Below are 14,355 nucleotides of genomic sequence, written 5' to 3'. Positions count from 1 at the left end.
ACAGTCAGACTGGTGGGAGAACTGGGGAGATGGAGGGAGAGGGAAAGCAAGGGCCACTTGAAGTTGGAGAAGTCAATGTTCATACCACTGGGGTGTAAGCTGCCCAAGCGAAATATGAGGTGCTGTTCCTCCAATTTGTGCTGGGGCTCACTCTGACAATGGAGGAGGCCCAGGACAGAAAGGTCAGTGTGGGAAAGGGAAGGGGAATGGGAGGGTCGGGGGAGGGAAGGGTAGGGGGAGGGGGGAGGGAGTGAAGGTGAAGGGGAATGGGGGGGAGGGGGTATGGGGGAGGGTGGAGGGGAGGGGGGAGTGGAGGGGGGGTTAAAGTGCTGCCTCTTTGTCGTGTGCTTTACCAGTAAGGTGGCAACACATTGGGTTGAAGTCAGTGTGCTTTTCTGTTTGCCCAGCCCCGCCACCCTGCCAAGTGGGTGCCGTGCAGCAGAAGCCAGTCGGTGAAAGCCCCAACTCCACCAAGGTGTCGAGGAGGAAGCGATCGTCTGTGTCATTCATCAGTGAACCAGCGGACACTCGCCTCGCCCCCTCTGTGAAGGAGCGCAGCGCAGAGACCGTGCGGGAGAAGATCGTCCGGGAATGTGTGGACAGAGACAGAAATGCAGAAGTTGGTAAAAACCATTTCTGTTATTCCATAGAAGCAGGAGCAGTCTGATGGTGATTCACCTCGCTCCACACCGACCTACACCCACCCCCACGCGGCCTCTAGTCCAGCTCACACCATTCATCACACACGCAAACCTCACCCTGCTCACATCCACGTCTGATGTCAGCAGTTGCCCACATTACGGTCATCAGTGTTCGGAGCAGAATTTGGCCATTCGGCCCATCAAGTCTACTCCGCCATCCAATCATGGCTGATCTATCTCTCCCTACCAACCCCATTCTCCTGCTTTCTCCCCAATGTGTTTAAGAAGGAACTGCAGATGCTGGAAAATCGAAGGTACACAAAAATGCTGGAGAAACTCAGCTGTCTGAAGAAGGGTTTCGGCCCGAAACGTTGCCTATTTCCTTCGCTCCATAGATGCTGCCTCCCCTGCTGAGTTTCTCCAGCATTTTTGTCTACCTTCTCCCCCATGTGATTATGTGTTGAATTTGGCAGCCAATCAGATGGCTAAATCTATCTCTGAGCTACAGGTCAACTTGTCGTCAATAGTCTAGTGGATGAGGAATAGACACTAGACGTGATGCAGGAAGTTCCCAGTATAAATGTTCCATGCTCCAGTGTAACATATCATCCCCCCCCCCCCCCCCCCCCCCTCTGTACCCTGCACCCATCCCTCTCCTCCCCCTGCCCTTCTCCCCTTCCACCTACAGTATATTCGTCACCTCTTCTATTGTTATCTCCATTTAGTACCCTGCACCCATCCAAACTCCTCTCAACGTGTATCTACCTATCGCTCTCTCTTTCTCTTGCCCACCCCTCTTCCAGCATGTTTAACTGAAGAAGGACCCCAACCCAAAATGTCACCTATCCATGTTCTCCACAGATGTTGCCTGACCCGCTGAGTTACTCCAGCACTCTGTGAAACGTCACCTATCCATGTTCTCCACAGATGCTGCCTGACCCGCTGAGTTACTCCAGCAATTCTAAAGGGTAGCACGGTGGCGCAGTGGTAGAGTTGCTGCCTCACAGCGCCAGAGACCCGGGTTCCATCCTGACTACGGGTGCTGTCTGTACGGAGTTTGTACGTTCTCCCTACGTGACCTGTGTGGGTTTTCTCCGGGTGCTCTGGTTTCCTCCCACACTTCAAAGACGTGCAGGCTTGTAGGTTGATTGGCTTGGTATAAATGTAAATTGTCCCCAATGTGTGTAAGGTAGTTTTAGTGTGTGTGGATCGCTGGTCGGCACGGACTCGGTGGGCTGAAGGGCCTGTTTCCGTGCTGAATCTCTAAACTAAACTAAACTTCCTGCCTGTTGATCTTCACCTGCAGCAGACCATTCAGCCACTGTGCAGTGGAGTCACAAAGCTCCCTGTGTGTGTGTGTGTGTGTGCGCGTGTCTGTGTCTATGTGTGTGTGTGTCTGTGTGTGTGTGTGTGTGCGTGCGTGTCTGTGTGTGTCTGTGTCTGTGTGTGTGCGTGCGCACGAGCACTCTGGAACCCTCTCTTAATAATAATAATAATAAATTTTATTTATGTGCGCCTTTCAAGAGTCTCAAGGACACCTTACAAAAATTTAGCAGGTATAGGAAAAACATGTAAGGGGAATGAAATAAATAGTAGAGACATGACTAGTACACAAAGTAAGGACAGAATTCAATACAAAACACAATATGAGGCAATGAAACAGATGAAAAGGGAGGGGGACGTGGGGCTAAGGATAGGCAGAGGTGAAGAGATGGGTCTTGAGGCGGGACTGGAAGATGGTGAGGGACACGGAATTGCGGATCAGTTGGGGGAGGGAGTTCCAGAGCCTGGGAGCTGCCCTGGAGAAGGCTCTGTCCCCAAAACTGCGGAGATTGGACGTGGATGGAGAGGAGACCGGCTGATGTGGATCTGAGGGACCGTGAGGGTTGGTAGGGGGAGAGGAGGTCAGTGAGATATGAGGAGGGCCAGATGGTGGACGGCTTTGTAGGTGAGGATCAGGATTTTGTAGGTGATCCGGTGGGAGATGGGAAGCCAGTGAAGTTGTTTGAGGACTGGAGTGATGTGATGCCAGGATTTGGTGTGGGTGATGAGTCGGGCGGCTGCGTTCTGGACCAGTTGGAGTCCGTTGATGTAGGTGGAGCTGATGCCAAGGAGAAGTGAGTTGCAATAGTCCAATCGGGAGGAGTTGAAGGCATGGATGAGTCTTTCAGCAGCGGGAGGTGTGAGAGAGGGTCTGAGTTTGGCGATGTTGCGGAGATGAAAGAAGGAGGTTTTAATGACATGGCGGATGTGAGGCTCAAGGGAGAGGGTGGAATCAAAGATCACGCCAAGGTTGTGGGCCTGGGGAGATGGGGAGACAGTGGTGCCGTCGATGGTGAGAGTGGGGTTATTGATTTTGCTGAGTGTGGCTTTGGAGCCTATGAGGAGGAATTCTGTCTTATCGCTGTTGAGTTTGAGGAAGTTATGTTGCATCCAGGTTTTTATAGCTGACAAACAGGAGTTGATATGGGAGGGGGGGGGGTTGTGGGGGGATTTGGTGCCGAGGTAGATCTGGGTGTCATCGGCGTAACAGTGGTAGTCCAGGTTGAAGTGGCGGAGTATCTGACCAAGGGGGAGGATGTAGATGATGAAGAGGAGGGGGCCGAGTACGGAGCCTTGGGGAACGCCTTGAGTGACTGTGGCTGTAGCAGAGGTGTGGTTGTGGAGAGAGATGAAGTGGGATCTGTTGGAAAGGTAGGAACGGAGCCAGCTGAGTGCAGAGCCTTCAATGCCGAGGTCTTTGAGTCTGGTGAGCAGGATGTTATGGTTCACTGTATCGAAGGCTGCGCTCAGGTCGAGGAGGATGAGGATGTTGAGGGAACCAGTGTCAGCAGAGGTGAGGAGGTCGTTGAGGACTTTGAGGAGAGCAGTTTCTGTGCTATGGAGGGGGCGAAAGCCAGATTGGAGGGTTCAAGTAGGTTATACGCAAGGAGGTGGGAATGAAGTTGCGACGCAACGATACGCTCCAGGGTTTTTGAAAGAAAGGGGAGGTTTGAGATTGGGCGGTAGTTAATGAGAGAGGAGGGATCAAGACCAGGTTTCTTTAAGATTGGTGTAACAGCAGCAGTTTTGAAAGCGGAGGGGACAATTCCTTGGGACAATGAGGAGTTGAAGAGATTAGTGAGGTAGGGGCAGAGAACGGGGAGGCAGGACTTCAACAGGGGAGTGGGGAGAGGGTCGAGGGAGCAGGTAGTGGGTTTGGAAGAGCTGATGGGTTTGGAGATTTCAATAGGGGTCAAACTGGGAGAGGAAGCAGTGTGGAGGAGGGGTAAGGAGGTCAGTGGAGATGTTGAAAGGAGGGGCCTTGGTAGGTGGTGGAGTAGATGCTGGGGAGTTGGGTACAGGGGATAAAGATTGATAGATGGTGCTGATTTTATCAGCGAAAAAGTGGAGGAATGAGTTGCAGAGATCCGGAGTAGAGGTAGGGAGAGTGTTGGCTCGAGGCTTGAGGAGTTTGCCCACTGTGGAGAAGAGGGTTCTGTGGTTTAGGCAGGGATCGGTGAATATGGAGGAGAGGTAGGCAGATTTTGCAGCAATGAGGGCATCTTTGTAGTCAGTGAGGTGGAGTTTGTAAGCTTCAAGGTGGACTGTGAGAGATGATTTCTTTGTGAGTCGTTCAAGTCGGCGACCAGTCTGTTTCAGTTTACGAAGTGCAGGTGTGTACCAGGGTGAAGATGTGTTGAAAGTTACGGTTCTTGTTTTGAGGGGGGCCATAGTGTTAAGGGAGGTAGACAAGGTGGAGTTGAGATGGTTTGTGAGATCATCAGGTGAGATATGGGTTGAGTCCAGGGGGAGAGTGGTGGAGAGCAGGTCAGAGAGATGGTGGGGATCAATGGATTTTAGATTACGGAAGGTGATTTCTCGGAGGAAGCGGGGGCGAGGTGTCGGAGAAGGGATGGTGAACCGTATAAGCTTATGATCAGAGAGGGGGAAGAGGCAAGGATGGAGGTTGAGTACCGGTTGATTTGTGGAGCAGACCAGGTCAAGGATGTGACCTTTGTCATGGGTGGGAAAGGTGACGTGCTGAGTGAGAGAGAAGTTGTACAGTAAAAAGGCGAATTCAGATGCGAGCTTGCAGGTGGGGGAGTCCATGTGAATATTTAAGTCACCAAGTAGCAGCAGACGTGGGGAGAGGGATGAGGCAAGTGTGAGGAGTTCTGTGAAGTCAGATAGGAAGGAGGGGTTTGGTTTAGGTGGCCGGTAAATGAGGATGACTGTCATGGAGGAAAGGGCTTTGAAGGCGAGGAATTCAAATGATGCTACTGGGGGGGAGGTGAGTTCAGTGATCCGAAAATTCTGGTTGAAAATAACAGTGAGGCCACCTCCATGGCGGGAGGGGCGGGGTTTGGAGATGTAGTTAAATCCAGGGGGGATGTTTGATTGAGGGAGAAGAAGACATTGGGTTGTTGCCAGGTCTCAGTGAGCAGAAGGAAGCCCAGAGTGTTAAGGATTAGTTCATGGAGGGCAAGGGCTTTGTTGTTGAGCGACCTGATGTTGAGGAGGGCAAAGTTGGCATTATGAGAGGGTGGAGGGATGGGGGCAGGCTGGAGAGATCTGAGGTTGTCCCGGTTGACAGTGCGTGCGGTCAGCTGGGATGGGGGGTGACGCGGTTGAAGGGGGGGGTAGAGCGTGGTAGTGAGCAGATGGATGGAATGGAATGGAAACAAGCTTGCGCCGAGAGCCTCTGTGGATGAAACTTGTGGTAATACAGGTGTGGAGACAAGGTGGGTGGATGTCACAGAGGGGAAGTCTTCGTTGAAGAATGCTGGAGAGAAGTACATCTATTTTCCTGTTTCTGAAAGGTAAAAGGGAGAGTAAAGAGAGGAAAGACCCGGAGCTCATCCAACTAACACAGAAGACAAAGAAAAGCAAGAAAAATATATCCAAGCATGGTAGGTGGAGTTTGTCATGTTTAACAATTGCTGTTGAAACAACAACCTGTGCCTTTACTGTACAGAATAGTGAAAGGCCCGGATAGAGTGGATGTGGAGAGGAAGTTTCCTCTAGAGTCTAGGACGAGAGGGCACAGCCTCAGAATTAAAGGACGTTCCTTTAGGAAGGAGATGAGGAATTTCTTTTCGTCAGAGGGTGGTGAATCTGTGGAATTCATTGCCACTGAAGGCTTTGGAGGCCAAGTCAGTCGATATTATTAAGGCAGAGATAGATGGATGGCGCAATGGGCTAAGTGTTCGGCTGGCAACCTGAAGGTGGCCGGTTCGAATCCTGCTTGGAGTGTGTACTGTCGTTGTGTCCTTGGGCAAGACGTTTCGCCTACCTTTGCCTGGGACTACAGATGGAAATTAGCTACTGAATGACTACAATCTCGCATATTTACATGCAAAATGTTACTAATATGCACTGTCCCTATAAACAAAACATTATTTATTATTATTATTCGTGATTACATATGCATATAGTGTTGCTGAGCACAGGTATTTGGAATGCACAATCGATAGTGAGCTGAAGGAAATGTTCGGCCAATCATTTAAAACTCTGAAAGACTTGGCGTTAAAGTACGTTCGAGAGTTGAAGTTCAAGTTATAATTATTGTCACATGCACTAATTGGTACAGTGAGATTTGCGTTACCATACAGCCATAGGAATAAAAAAAGAACACAGTTCACAATAGAATTTAACAAAGATATCCCCCACAGCAGAGTCAACGTTCCCAGTGTGAGGGAAGGCACCAAAGTTCAGTCCACTTCCCCTTTGTACAATGGAAGGAAGGAAGGAAGGTGGAAAGGGAGGAGTGGAGAGGCAAAGGATTAAAAATTCCAGGGGTGAAAGGAGCAGAATTAGGCCATTCGGCCCATCATGTCTACTCCACCCTTCAATCATGGCTGACCTATCTCTCCCTCCTAACCCCATTCTCCTGCCTGCTCCCCATAACCCCTGACACCCGCACTAATCAAAAATCTATCTATCTCTGCCTTAGAAATATCCACTGACTTGGCCTCCACAGCCGCTTGTGGCAAAGAATTCCACAGATTCACCACCCTCTGAAGAAATTCCTCCTCATCTCCTTCCTAAAGGAACGTCCTTTCATTTTGAGACTGTGCCCTCTGGTCCTAGACTCTCCCACTCGGGAGTTGTGTGTGTCTCTGAACTAACTAAGAATAACTAAGACTCGCTAACTAAGAATAAGAGGTCGGCCATTTAGGACTGAGATGAGGAAAAACGTTTCCACCCAGAGAGTTGTGAATCTGTGGAATTCTCTGCCACAGAAGGCAGTGGAGGGCAATTCACTGGATGTTTTCAAGAGAGAGTTAGATTTAGCTCCTAGGGCTGGGAAACAAGGGATATGGGGAAAAAGCGGGAACGGGGTACTGATTGTGGATGATCAGCCATGATCATATTGAATGGCGGTGCTGGCTTGAAGGGCCGAATGGCCTACTCCTGCACCTATTGTCTATGCATCTAACTGGGTTCTGCATTAACCTAGTGCTCGTGTTCTGCTCAGAGTTGCCACCAGGCAAACAATTGCGAGATGTTTCTGTGGAATGTTTGGAAAGATGTGCGTCTCCGGTAACTAAAGCGGGAAGTTCGCTCTCCCTGCGTTGTGGAACGGTGACGCAGGCAGCGTACGTGACGCCAAAGTCCCGCCTGGCCTCCCGATCGCTGCTGGATATAAGCGCGGAGCATGTACAGAGATGCGACTGTAAGTACTGAAGATGCAACAAGGTGGAATAGGGGCTATCACGGGATAAGGATGGGCTGAATGGCCTGGGATGGTCGGGCTGGGGCGAAGCGGGGCTGGGCATAAAACAAACCAAAAAAGTTGTCACAATGTCGCAGCGGTAGAGTTGCTGCCTCACAGCGCCAGAGACCCGGGTTCCATCCTGACTACAGGTGCTGTCTGTGTGGAGTCTGTACGTTCTCCCCGTGACCTGCGTGTTTTTTTCCCAAGGACTTCAGTTTCCTCCCACACTCCAAAGACGTGCAGGTTTGTAGGTGAATTATCTTGGTGTAAATGTAACTTGTCCCTAGTGTACGTAGGATAGTGTTAGTGTGCGGGGATCGCTGGTCGGCGTGGCCTTGGTGGGCCGAAGGGTCTGTTTCCACACTGTATCTCTAAACTAAACTAAAAAGCTCACAGTAATAACGTTCCATCTCCTTGATATGACTGCATTACCCTGGAGAAGATTTAGTGGTAGAATTTACCTTCAAACATCTCTGTTTGAGAAGCTAGTATATCTTAGACACCATTCAAGATTCAAGAGAGTTTATTGTCATGTGTCCCTGATAGGACAGTGAAATTCTTGCTTTGGTTCAGCACAACAGAACATAGTAGGCACGAATACAGAACAGATCTGTTTGGAACATAGAGTTGTTTTAGCCTCTAGTCTATGTTCATTTCCGTGGCTTTCTCCACGTAACTGCCTCTTCTCTTTGACTGCCAAAGATCTTTACTTTAGAGATACGGCGCAGAAACAGGCCCACCGGGTCCACGCTGACCAGCGATCCCCGCACACTAACACTGTCCGACACACACTAGGGACAATGTTACAGAAACCAATTAACCTTCAAACCTGTACGTCTTTGGAGTGTGGGATGAAACCGGAGCACCCGGAGAAAACCCACGCAGGTCACAGGGGAGAAGGTACAAACTCCGTACAGACAGCGCCCGTAGTCGGGATGGAACCCGGGTCTCTGGCGCTGTGAGGCAGCATCTCTACCCGCTGCACCACCGTGCCGCTTGTGTTTGTTTGTGTTAATGTGTACACGTGTACTTTAATCGCATCCAGTGACGTAACATATGGAGGCCCCTGGAGAGAAGGAATGGGTGACATTTCGGATCCAGACCCTTCTTCAGACTCACCCGAAATGTCACCCATTCCTTTTCTCCAGAGATGCTGCCTGTCCCGCTGAGTTACTCCAGCATTTAGTATTTAAGAAAGAACTGCAGATGCCGGAAAAATCGAAGGTTGACAAAAATGCTGGAGAAACTCAGCGGGTGAGGCAGCATATATGGAGCGAAGGAATAGGTGACATTTCGGTTTGAGACCCTTCTTCAGACTGATTTGGGGTGGGGGGGGGCGGGAAGAAGAAAGGAAGAGGCGGAGAGTGGGCTGTGGGAGAGCTGGGAAGGGGAGGGGAAGGAGGGAGAAAGCAGGGACTACCTGAAATTGGAGAATTCAATGTTCATACTGCTAGGGTGTAAACTGCCCAAGCGAAATATGAGTTGCTGCTCCTCCAATTTACGGTGGGACTCACTCTGGCCAGCATTTAGTGTCTATCTTTGGAGCAGTTCCTCCCTACATGTGTAGGGACTTATCGAGGTGGGGCAAGGCGAGTATTGGATGGATTTCTCTTTTCCCCGCAGCTGTTTCGGACGATGAGTTCTATGACGGATCCTCCACAGAGAGCGCCCTGATGAGTGAAGATTCTGGGCCGGATGATGAGGACAGCACGGACCAGTCTGAGGATGAAGACGATGATAGCAATGCTGTCGTACGATGTGTTTGTGAAATGGATGAAGAAAACGGGTTTATGATTCAGGTATTTCAAACTTAAACCCTCTTAATTGGCTTCAGCTTTTGTTCGTTCAATTCAGTTGAGTTTATTGTCACGTGTACCGAGGTACAGTGAAAAGCTTTTGTTGCGTGCTAACCAGTCAGCAGAAAGACAACACATGATTACAATCGATCCAGTTGTGAGTCTGTGGAATTCTCTGCCTCAGAGGGCAATGGAGGCCAGTTCTCTGGATACTTTCAAGAGAGAGCTAGATAGCGATCTTAAAGATAGCAGAGTCAGGGGATATGGGGATTGTGGATGATCAGCCATCATCACATTGAATGGTGGTGCTGGCTCAAAGAACCGAATGGCCTACTCCTGCACCTATTGTCTATTGTAATTCACAGTGTACAGATACATGATAAGGGAATAATGTTTAGTGCAAGGTGAAGCCAGCAAGGATAGTCCGAGGGTCACCAATGAGGTAGATAGTAGATCAGCACTGCTCTCTGGTTGTGATAGGATGGTTCAGTTGCCTGATAACAGCCGGGAAGAAACTGTCCCTGAATCTGGAGGTGTGCGTTTACACACTTCTGTACCTCTTGCCCGATGGGAGAGAGGAGAAGAGGGAGTGAACGGGGTTGCGACTGGTCCTTGATGATGCTGCTGGCCTTGCCGAGGCAGCGTGAGGTGTAGATGGAGTCAATGGAAGGGAGGTTGGTTTGTTGGTCTCAGTTGCTGCATCTGATTGTGTTTCTGTGTGGGGAGAATAATCTGTAAAGGACCCGTGGAAAGCACAGTCTCTCTTCACTCACAAAAACATGAAGGATGTTTGGGAATTTGAAATGTAATGAGCAAGGCAGCGATATAGATCAGCCATGATGGAACGGTGGAGTAGATGTGATGGGCCGAATGGTCTAATTCTGCTCCTATCCCTTCTGACGTTACGAACCGGAAGTTGAGCTCCTCTCTGAAGTATCAGACAGGACAGTGACTCCTGAACCAAGTGCTGGAGGAGCCCGGTGGCCCCAGAGGCATCTGTAGAGGGAATGGACAGAAGACAGTAGAAGGGTCCCGACCCGTTACATCACCTATCCATTCCCGCCACACACCCTGCTGTCCCGCTGAGTTCCTCCAGCACTTTGTGTTTGGATCAAATTCAGCATCTGCAGTCTCTTGTGTCACCACTTTCCTGAGAATGTAACGTCAGGTCAAAAGTGATAGGAGCAGAATTAGGCCATTCATCCCATCATGCCTACACCGCCAATCAAACATGGCTGATCTATCTCTCCCTCCTAACCCCATTCTCCTGCCTTCTCCCCATAACCCCTGACATCTGTACTGATCAAAAATCTATCTACCTCTGCCTTACAAATATCCACTGACTTGGCCTCCACGCCTTCTGTGGCAGCTCTTAAAGATAGCGGAGTCGGGGGATATGGGGAGAAGGCAGGAACGGGGTACTGATTGTGGATGATCAGCCATGATCACATTGAATGGCGGTGCTGGCTCGAAGGGCCGAATGGCCTCCTCCTGCACCTATTGTCTATTGTCTATTTACCTACAACCACAGATTCACCACCCTCTGACTAAAGAAATTCCTCCTTCCTAAAGGAACGTCCTTTAATTCTGAGGCTGTGACCTCTGGTCCTAGACTCCCCCAATAGTGGAAACATCCTCTCCACATCCACTCTTATCCAAGCACTCCATCAAGTAGTCAATGAGGTGTCAACATGGAGTATGTGCTGACGTCACTCAGTGGAGCATAGAAATATAGAGACACAGACACGGAGTCACGGATAAAATAGGTGCAGGAGTAGGCCATTCGGCCCTTCAAGCCAGCACTGCCATTCAATATGATCATGGCTGATGATCTAAAATCAGTACCCCATTCCTGCTTTCTCCCCATATCCCTGGATTCCATTAGGCCTAAGAGCTAAATCTAACTCATGAACCATAACCTACCTCGGAGACAGAGGTACCTGGATAGCTTCAGAATGAAGAGGCCCAGGAGAGAGGCGATGAGCCTTGGTACTGAACACAGCAGGATTTACTGTAGGCTAGGAGCAAGTGGGGCAAGCAGACAGATGATGGCTAGCTTGCCCAAGAGCTGACTATCTAAATGGACACAGAATGCTGGAGTAACTCAGCGGGACAGGCAGCATCCCTGGAGAGAAGGAATGGGTGACGTTTCTAGTTATACCCTTCTTCAGACAGAGAGTCAGGAGAGAGTGAGACAGAGATAAGGAAGTGTAAGGTGTGAAAACGAGACATCAAAGGAGATGCAGATCAAAGAAAATGTAGACGATTATTGTCAGCTCTGGGAGCGGGTGACAAGGAAGCTGAGAGAGATAGAATGTAATCGGGGACAGTCAGACTGGTGGGAGAACTGGGAGTGGGGAGGGCTGGGGAGAGAGGGAGGGCAAGGATTAGAGAGGTTGATATTTGCTACCGCTGGGGTGTAAGCATCTAAACGCTGATTGTTGATTAATGATTGGATGTACGGAGCAGTGTGGAGTGTGTGATTGGAGGGATGAAATGTTCACAATGTCAGTGCAGCTCCCGTTTATTGTTATTCTCCTTTTGCCCCTTTGTGACAATTCTTCTGTTTCCTTCGCTGTCCCGTCTCCCCGTCTCGTTTCCCCGTCTCGTCTCACTGCCCCGTCTCCCCGTCTCGTCTCACTGCCCCGTCTCCCTGTCCGGTCTCCCCGTCTCGTCTCCCCATCTTTCTGCCCCGTCTCCCCGTCTCGTCTCCCCGTCTTTCTGCCCCGTCTCCCCATCTGGCTGCCCGTCTCCCCGTCTCCCCGTCTCGTTCTCACTGCCCCATCTCCCCGTCTCGTCTCACTGCCCCATCTCCCTGTCCGGCTGCCCCGTCTCCCCGTCTCATCTCCCCGTCTTTCTGCCCCGTCTCCCCATCTGGCTGCCCGTCTCCCCGTCTCGTTTCCCTGTCTCGTCTCACTGCCCCGTCTCCCCGTCTGGCTGCCCTGTCTCGTCTCACTGCCCCGTCTCCCCATCTCGTCTCACTACCCCATCTGATCTCCCTTTTCTCCTGCAGTGTGAAGAGTGCCTCTGTTGGCAGCATGGCGTCTGCCTGGGGCTACTGGAGGACAATGTCCCAGACCAGTACGTGTGCTACATCTGCCGTGATCCACCAGGTACGCACGCACGCCCTCTCTCCCACCTCCTGCTCCTCGCTTGCACCTGTTCACTGCCACGGCACAGTAACCCCGTCATGGCCAACTGTGAACAATACAACCTGGCAGTGAACAGTTAAACTCCTTGTACAATTGCAAAATCACGCGTGAAAATATAAACGCTGCAACTGTTCCACTGGGACTGTGCAGAAGGAGGTGGAGAATGTGGAACGATTCAGGCAGCACTGACTGTATAACGCACAAACACTCAACACTACTCGACTGCAATCTTTCCCCAGCTCGTACCTGACCTGCTGAACGTCACCAGCATTTGCTGCTTTTATTTTATATTAAATTAAATAAACACAATCCCAAACTGCATTCCCATTTCACTTGCACTTTGACTTGACTTGACATTTGTCTGTAAATACCTCAAGGCAAAGTTTCAGCAAAAGACACAGAGTGCTGGAGTAACTCAGCGGGTCAGGCAGCATCTGTGGAGAACATGGATAGGTGACGTTTCACAGAGTGCTGGAGTAACTCAGCGGGTCAGGCAGCATCTGTGGAGAACATGGATAGGTGCCGTTTTGGGTGGAGACCCTTCTACAACTGATAGTCGTGGGTGGGATGGGGAGAAGCGCAAGCCGTGTGGGACATGCATGTCTTGTTTTTGATCCTTCTAGGTGAGAGCTGGAGTGCCAAGTATTGTTACGACAAAGACTGGTTGAGGAACGGACATCTGTACGGCCTGTCCTTCCTCAGTGAGAATTATTCACAGCAGAACGCAAAGAAAATTGTGTCGACACACCAGCTGCTGGCTGACGTTTACAGCATGGCTGACGTGCTTCATGGACTACAAATGAAGATCAATATCCTGCAGTGAGTATGTCTGCCCATCAGCGAACGACACACATGTTCTAGTGTAAACCAGCATCACTCTGTCAACCCACACTGCTCCACCTGTAGTATAGACATAGAGAAATAGATGCAGGAGAAGGCCATTCGGCCCTTCCAGCCATTCAATATGATCATGGATGATCATCCAAAATCAGTACCCCGTTCCTGTTTTTACCCCATGTCATAGAAACATAGAAATTAGGTGCAGGAGTAGGCCATTCGGCCCTTCGAGCCTGCACCGCCATTCAATATGATCATGGCTGATCATCCAACTCAGTATCCCGTACCTGCCTTCTCTCCATACCCTCTGATCCCCTTAGCCACGAGGGCCACATCTAACTCCCTCTTAAATATAGCCAATGAACTGGCCTCGACTACCCTCTGCGGCAGAGAGTTCCAGAGATTCACCACTCTCTGAGTGAAAAAAGTTCTTCTCATCTCGGTTTTAAAGGATTTCCCCCTTATCCTTAAGCTGTGACCCCTTGTCCTGGACTTGCCCAACATCGGGAGCAATCTTCCTGCATCTAGCCTGTCCAACCCCTTAAGAATTTTGTAAGTTTCTATAAGATCCCCTCTCAATCTCCTAAATTCTAGAGAGTATAAACCAAGTCTATCCAGTCTTTCTTCATAAGACAGTCCTGACATCCCAGGAATCAGTCTGGTGAACCTTCTCTGCACTCCCTCTATGGCAATAATGTCCTTCCTCAGATTTGGAGACCAAAACTGTACACAATACTCCAGGTGTGGTCTCACCAAGACCCTGTACAACTGCAGTAGAACCTCCCTGCTCCTATACTCAAATCCTTTTGCTATGAAAGCTAACATACCATTCGCTTTCTTTACTGCCTGCTGCACCTGCATGCCTACCTTCAATGACTGGTGTACCATGACACCCAGGTCTCGCTGCATCTCCCCTTTTCCTAGTCGGCCACCATTGAGATAATACTCTGCTTTCCTGTTTTTGCCACCAAAATGGATAACCTCACATTTATCCACATTATACTGCATCTGCCAAACATTTGCCCACTCACCCAGCCTATCCAAGTCACCTTGCAGTCTCCTAGCGTCCTCCTCACAGCTAACACTGCCCCCCAGCTTAGTGTCATCTGCAAACTTGGAGATATTGCCTTCAATTCCCTCATCCAGATCATTAATATATATTGTAAATAGCTGGGGTCCCAGCACTGAGCCTTGCGGTACCCCACTAGTCACTGCCTGCCATTGTGAAA

At 50.1% G+C, this 14,355-nt stretch overlaps 1 protein-coding gene across 7 annotated transcripts in view; it reads left to right on the top strand.

Annotated features, from left to right (window-relative positions):
* phf20l1 (PHD finger protein 20 like 1) overlaps window positions 1-14,355 on the top strand; it is a 94,244-nt gene that overhangs the window by 70,802 nt on the left and 9,087 nt on the right. For 5 of the 7 annotated variants that reach the window (XM_055633561.1, XM_055633563.1, XM_055633559.1 and 2 more), the window contains 6 exons: window positions 408-623; window positions 5,444-5,533; window positions 7,084-7,299; window positions 8,965-9,140; window positions 12,151-12,250; window positions 12,913-13,108. In XM_055633561.1, coding sequence (XP_055489536.1) covers window positions 408-623; window positions 5,444-5,533; window positions 7,084-7,299; window positions 8,965-9,140; window positions 12,151-12,250; window positions 12,913-13,108 — 994 coding nt within the window. The remainder of the gene's footprint in view (window positions 1-407; window positions 624-5,443; window positions 5,534-7,083; window positions 7,300-8,964; window positions 9,141-12,150; window positions 12,251-12,912; window positions 13,109-14,355) is intronic. The other 2 variants (XM_055633564.1, XM_055633565.1) reach the window with 2 other exon arrangements.

The sequence above is a fragment of the Leucoraja erinacea genome, chromosome 4 (genome assembly GCF_028641065.1).
Source record: "Leucoraja erinacea ecotype New England chromosome 4, Leri_hhj_1, whole genome shotgun sequence".
NCBI classification, from domain to species: domain Eukaryota; kingdom Metazoa; phylum Chordata; class Chondrichthyes; order Rajiformes; family Rajidae; genus Leucoraja; species Leucoraja erinaceus.
Note: the sequence above shows the minus strand (reverse complement) of the source record. Positions and strands in the feature narration are given on the sequence as shown.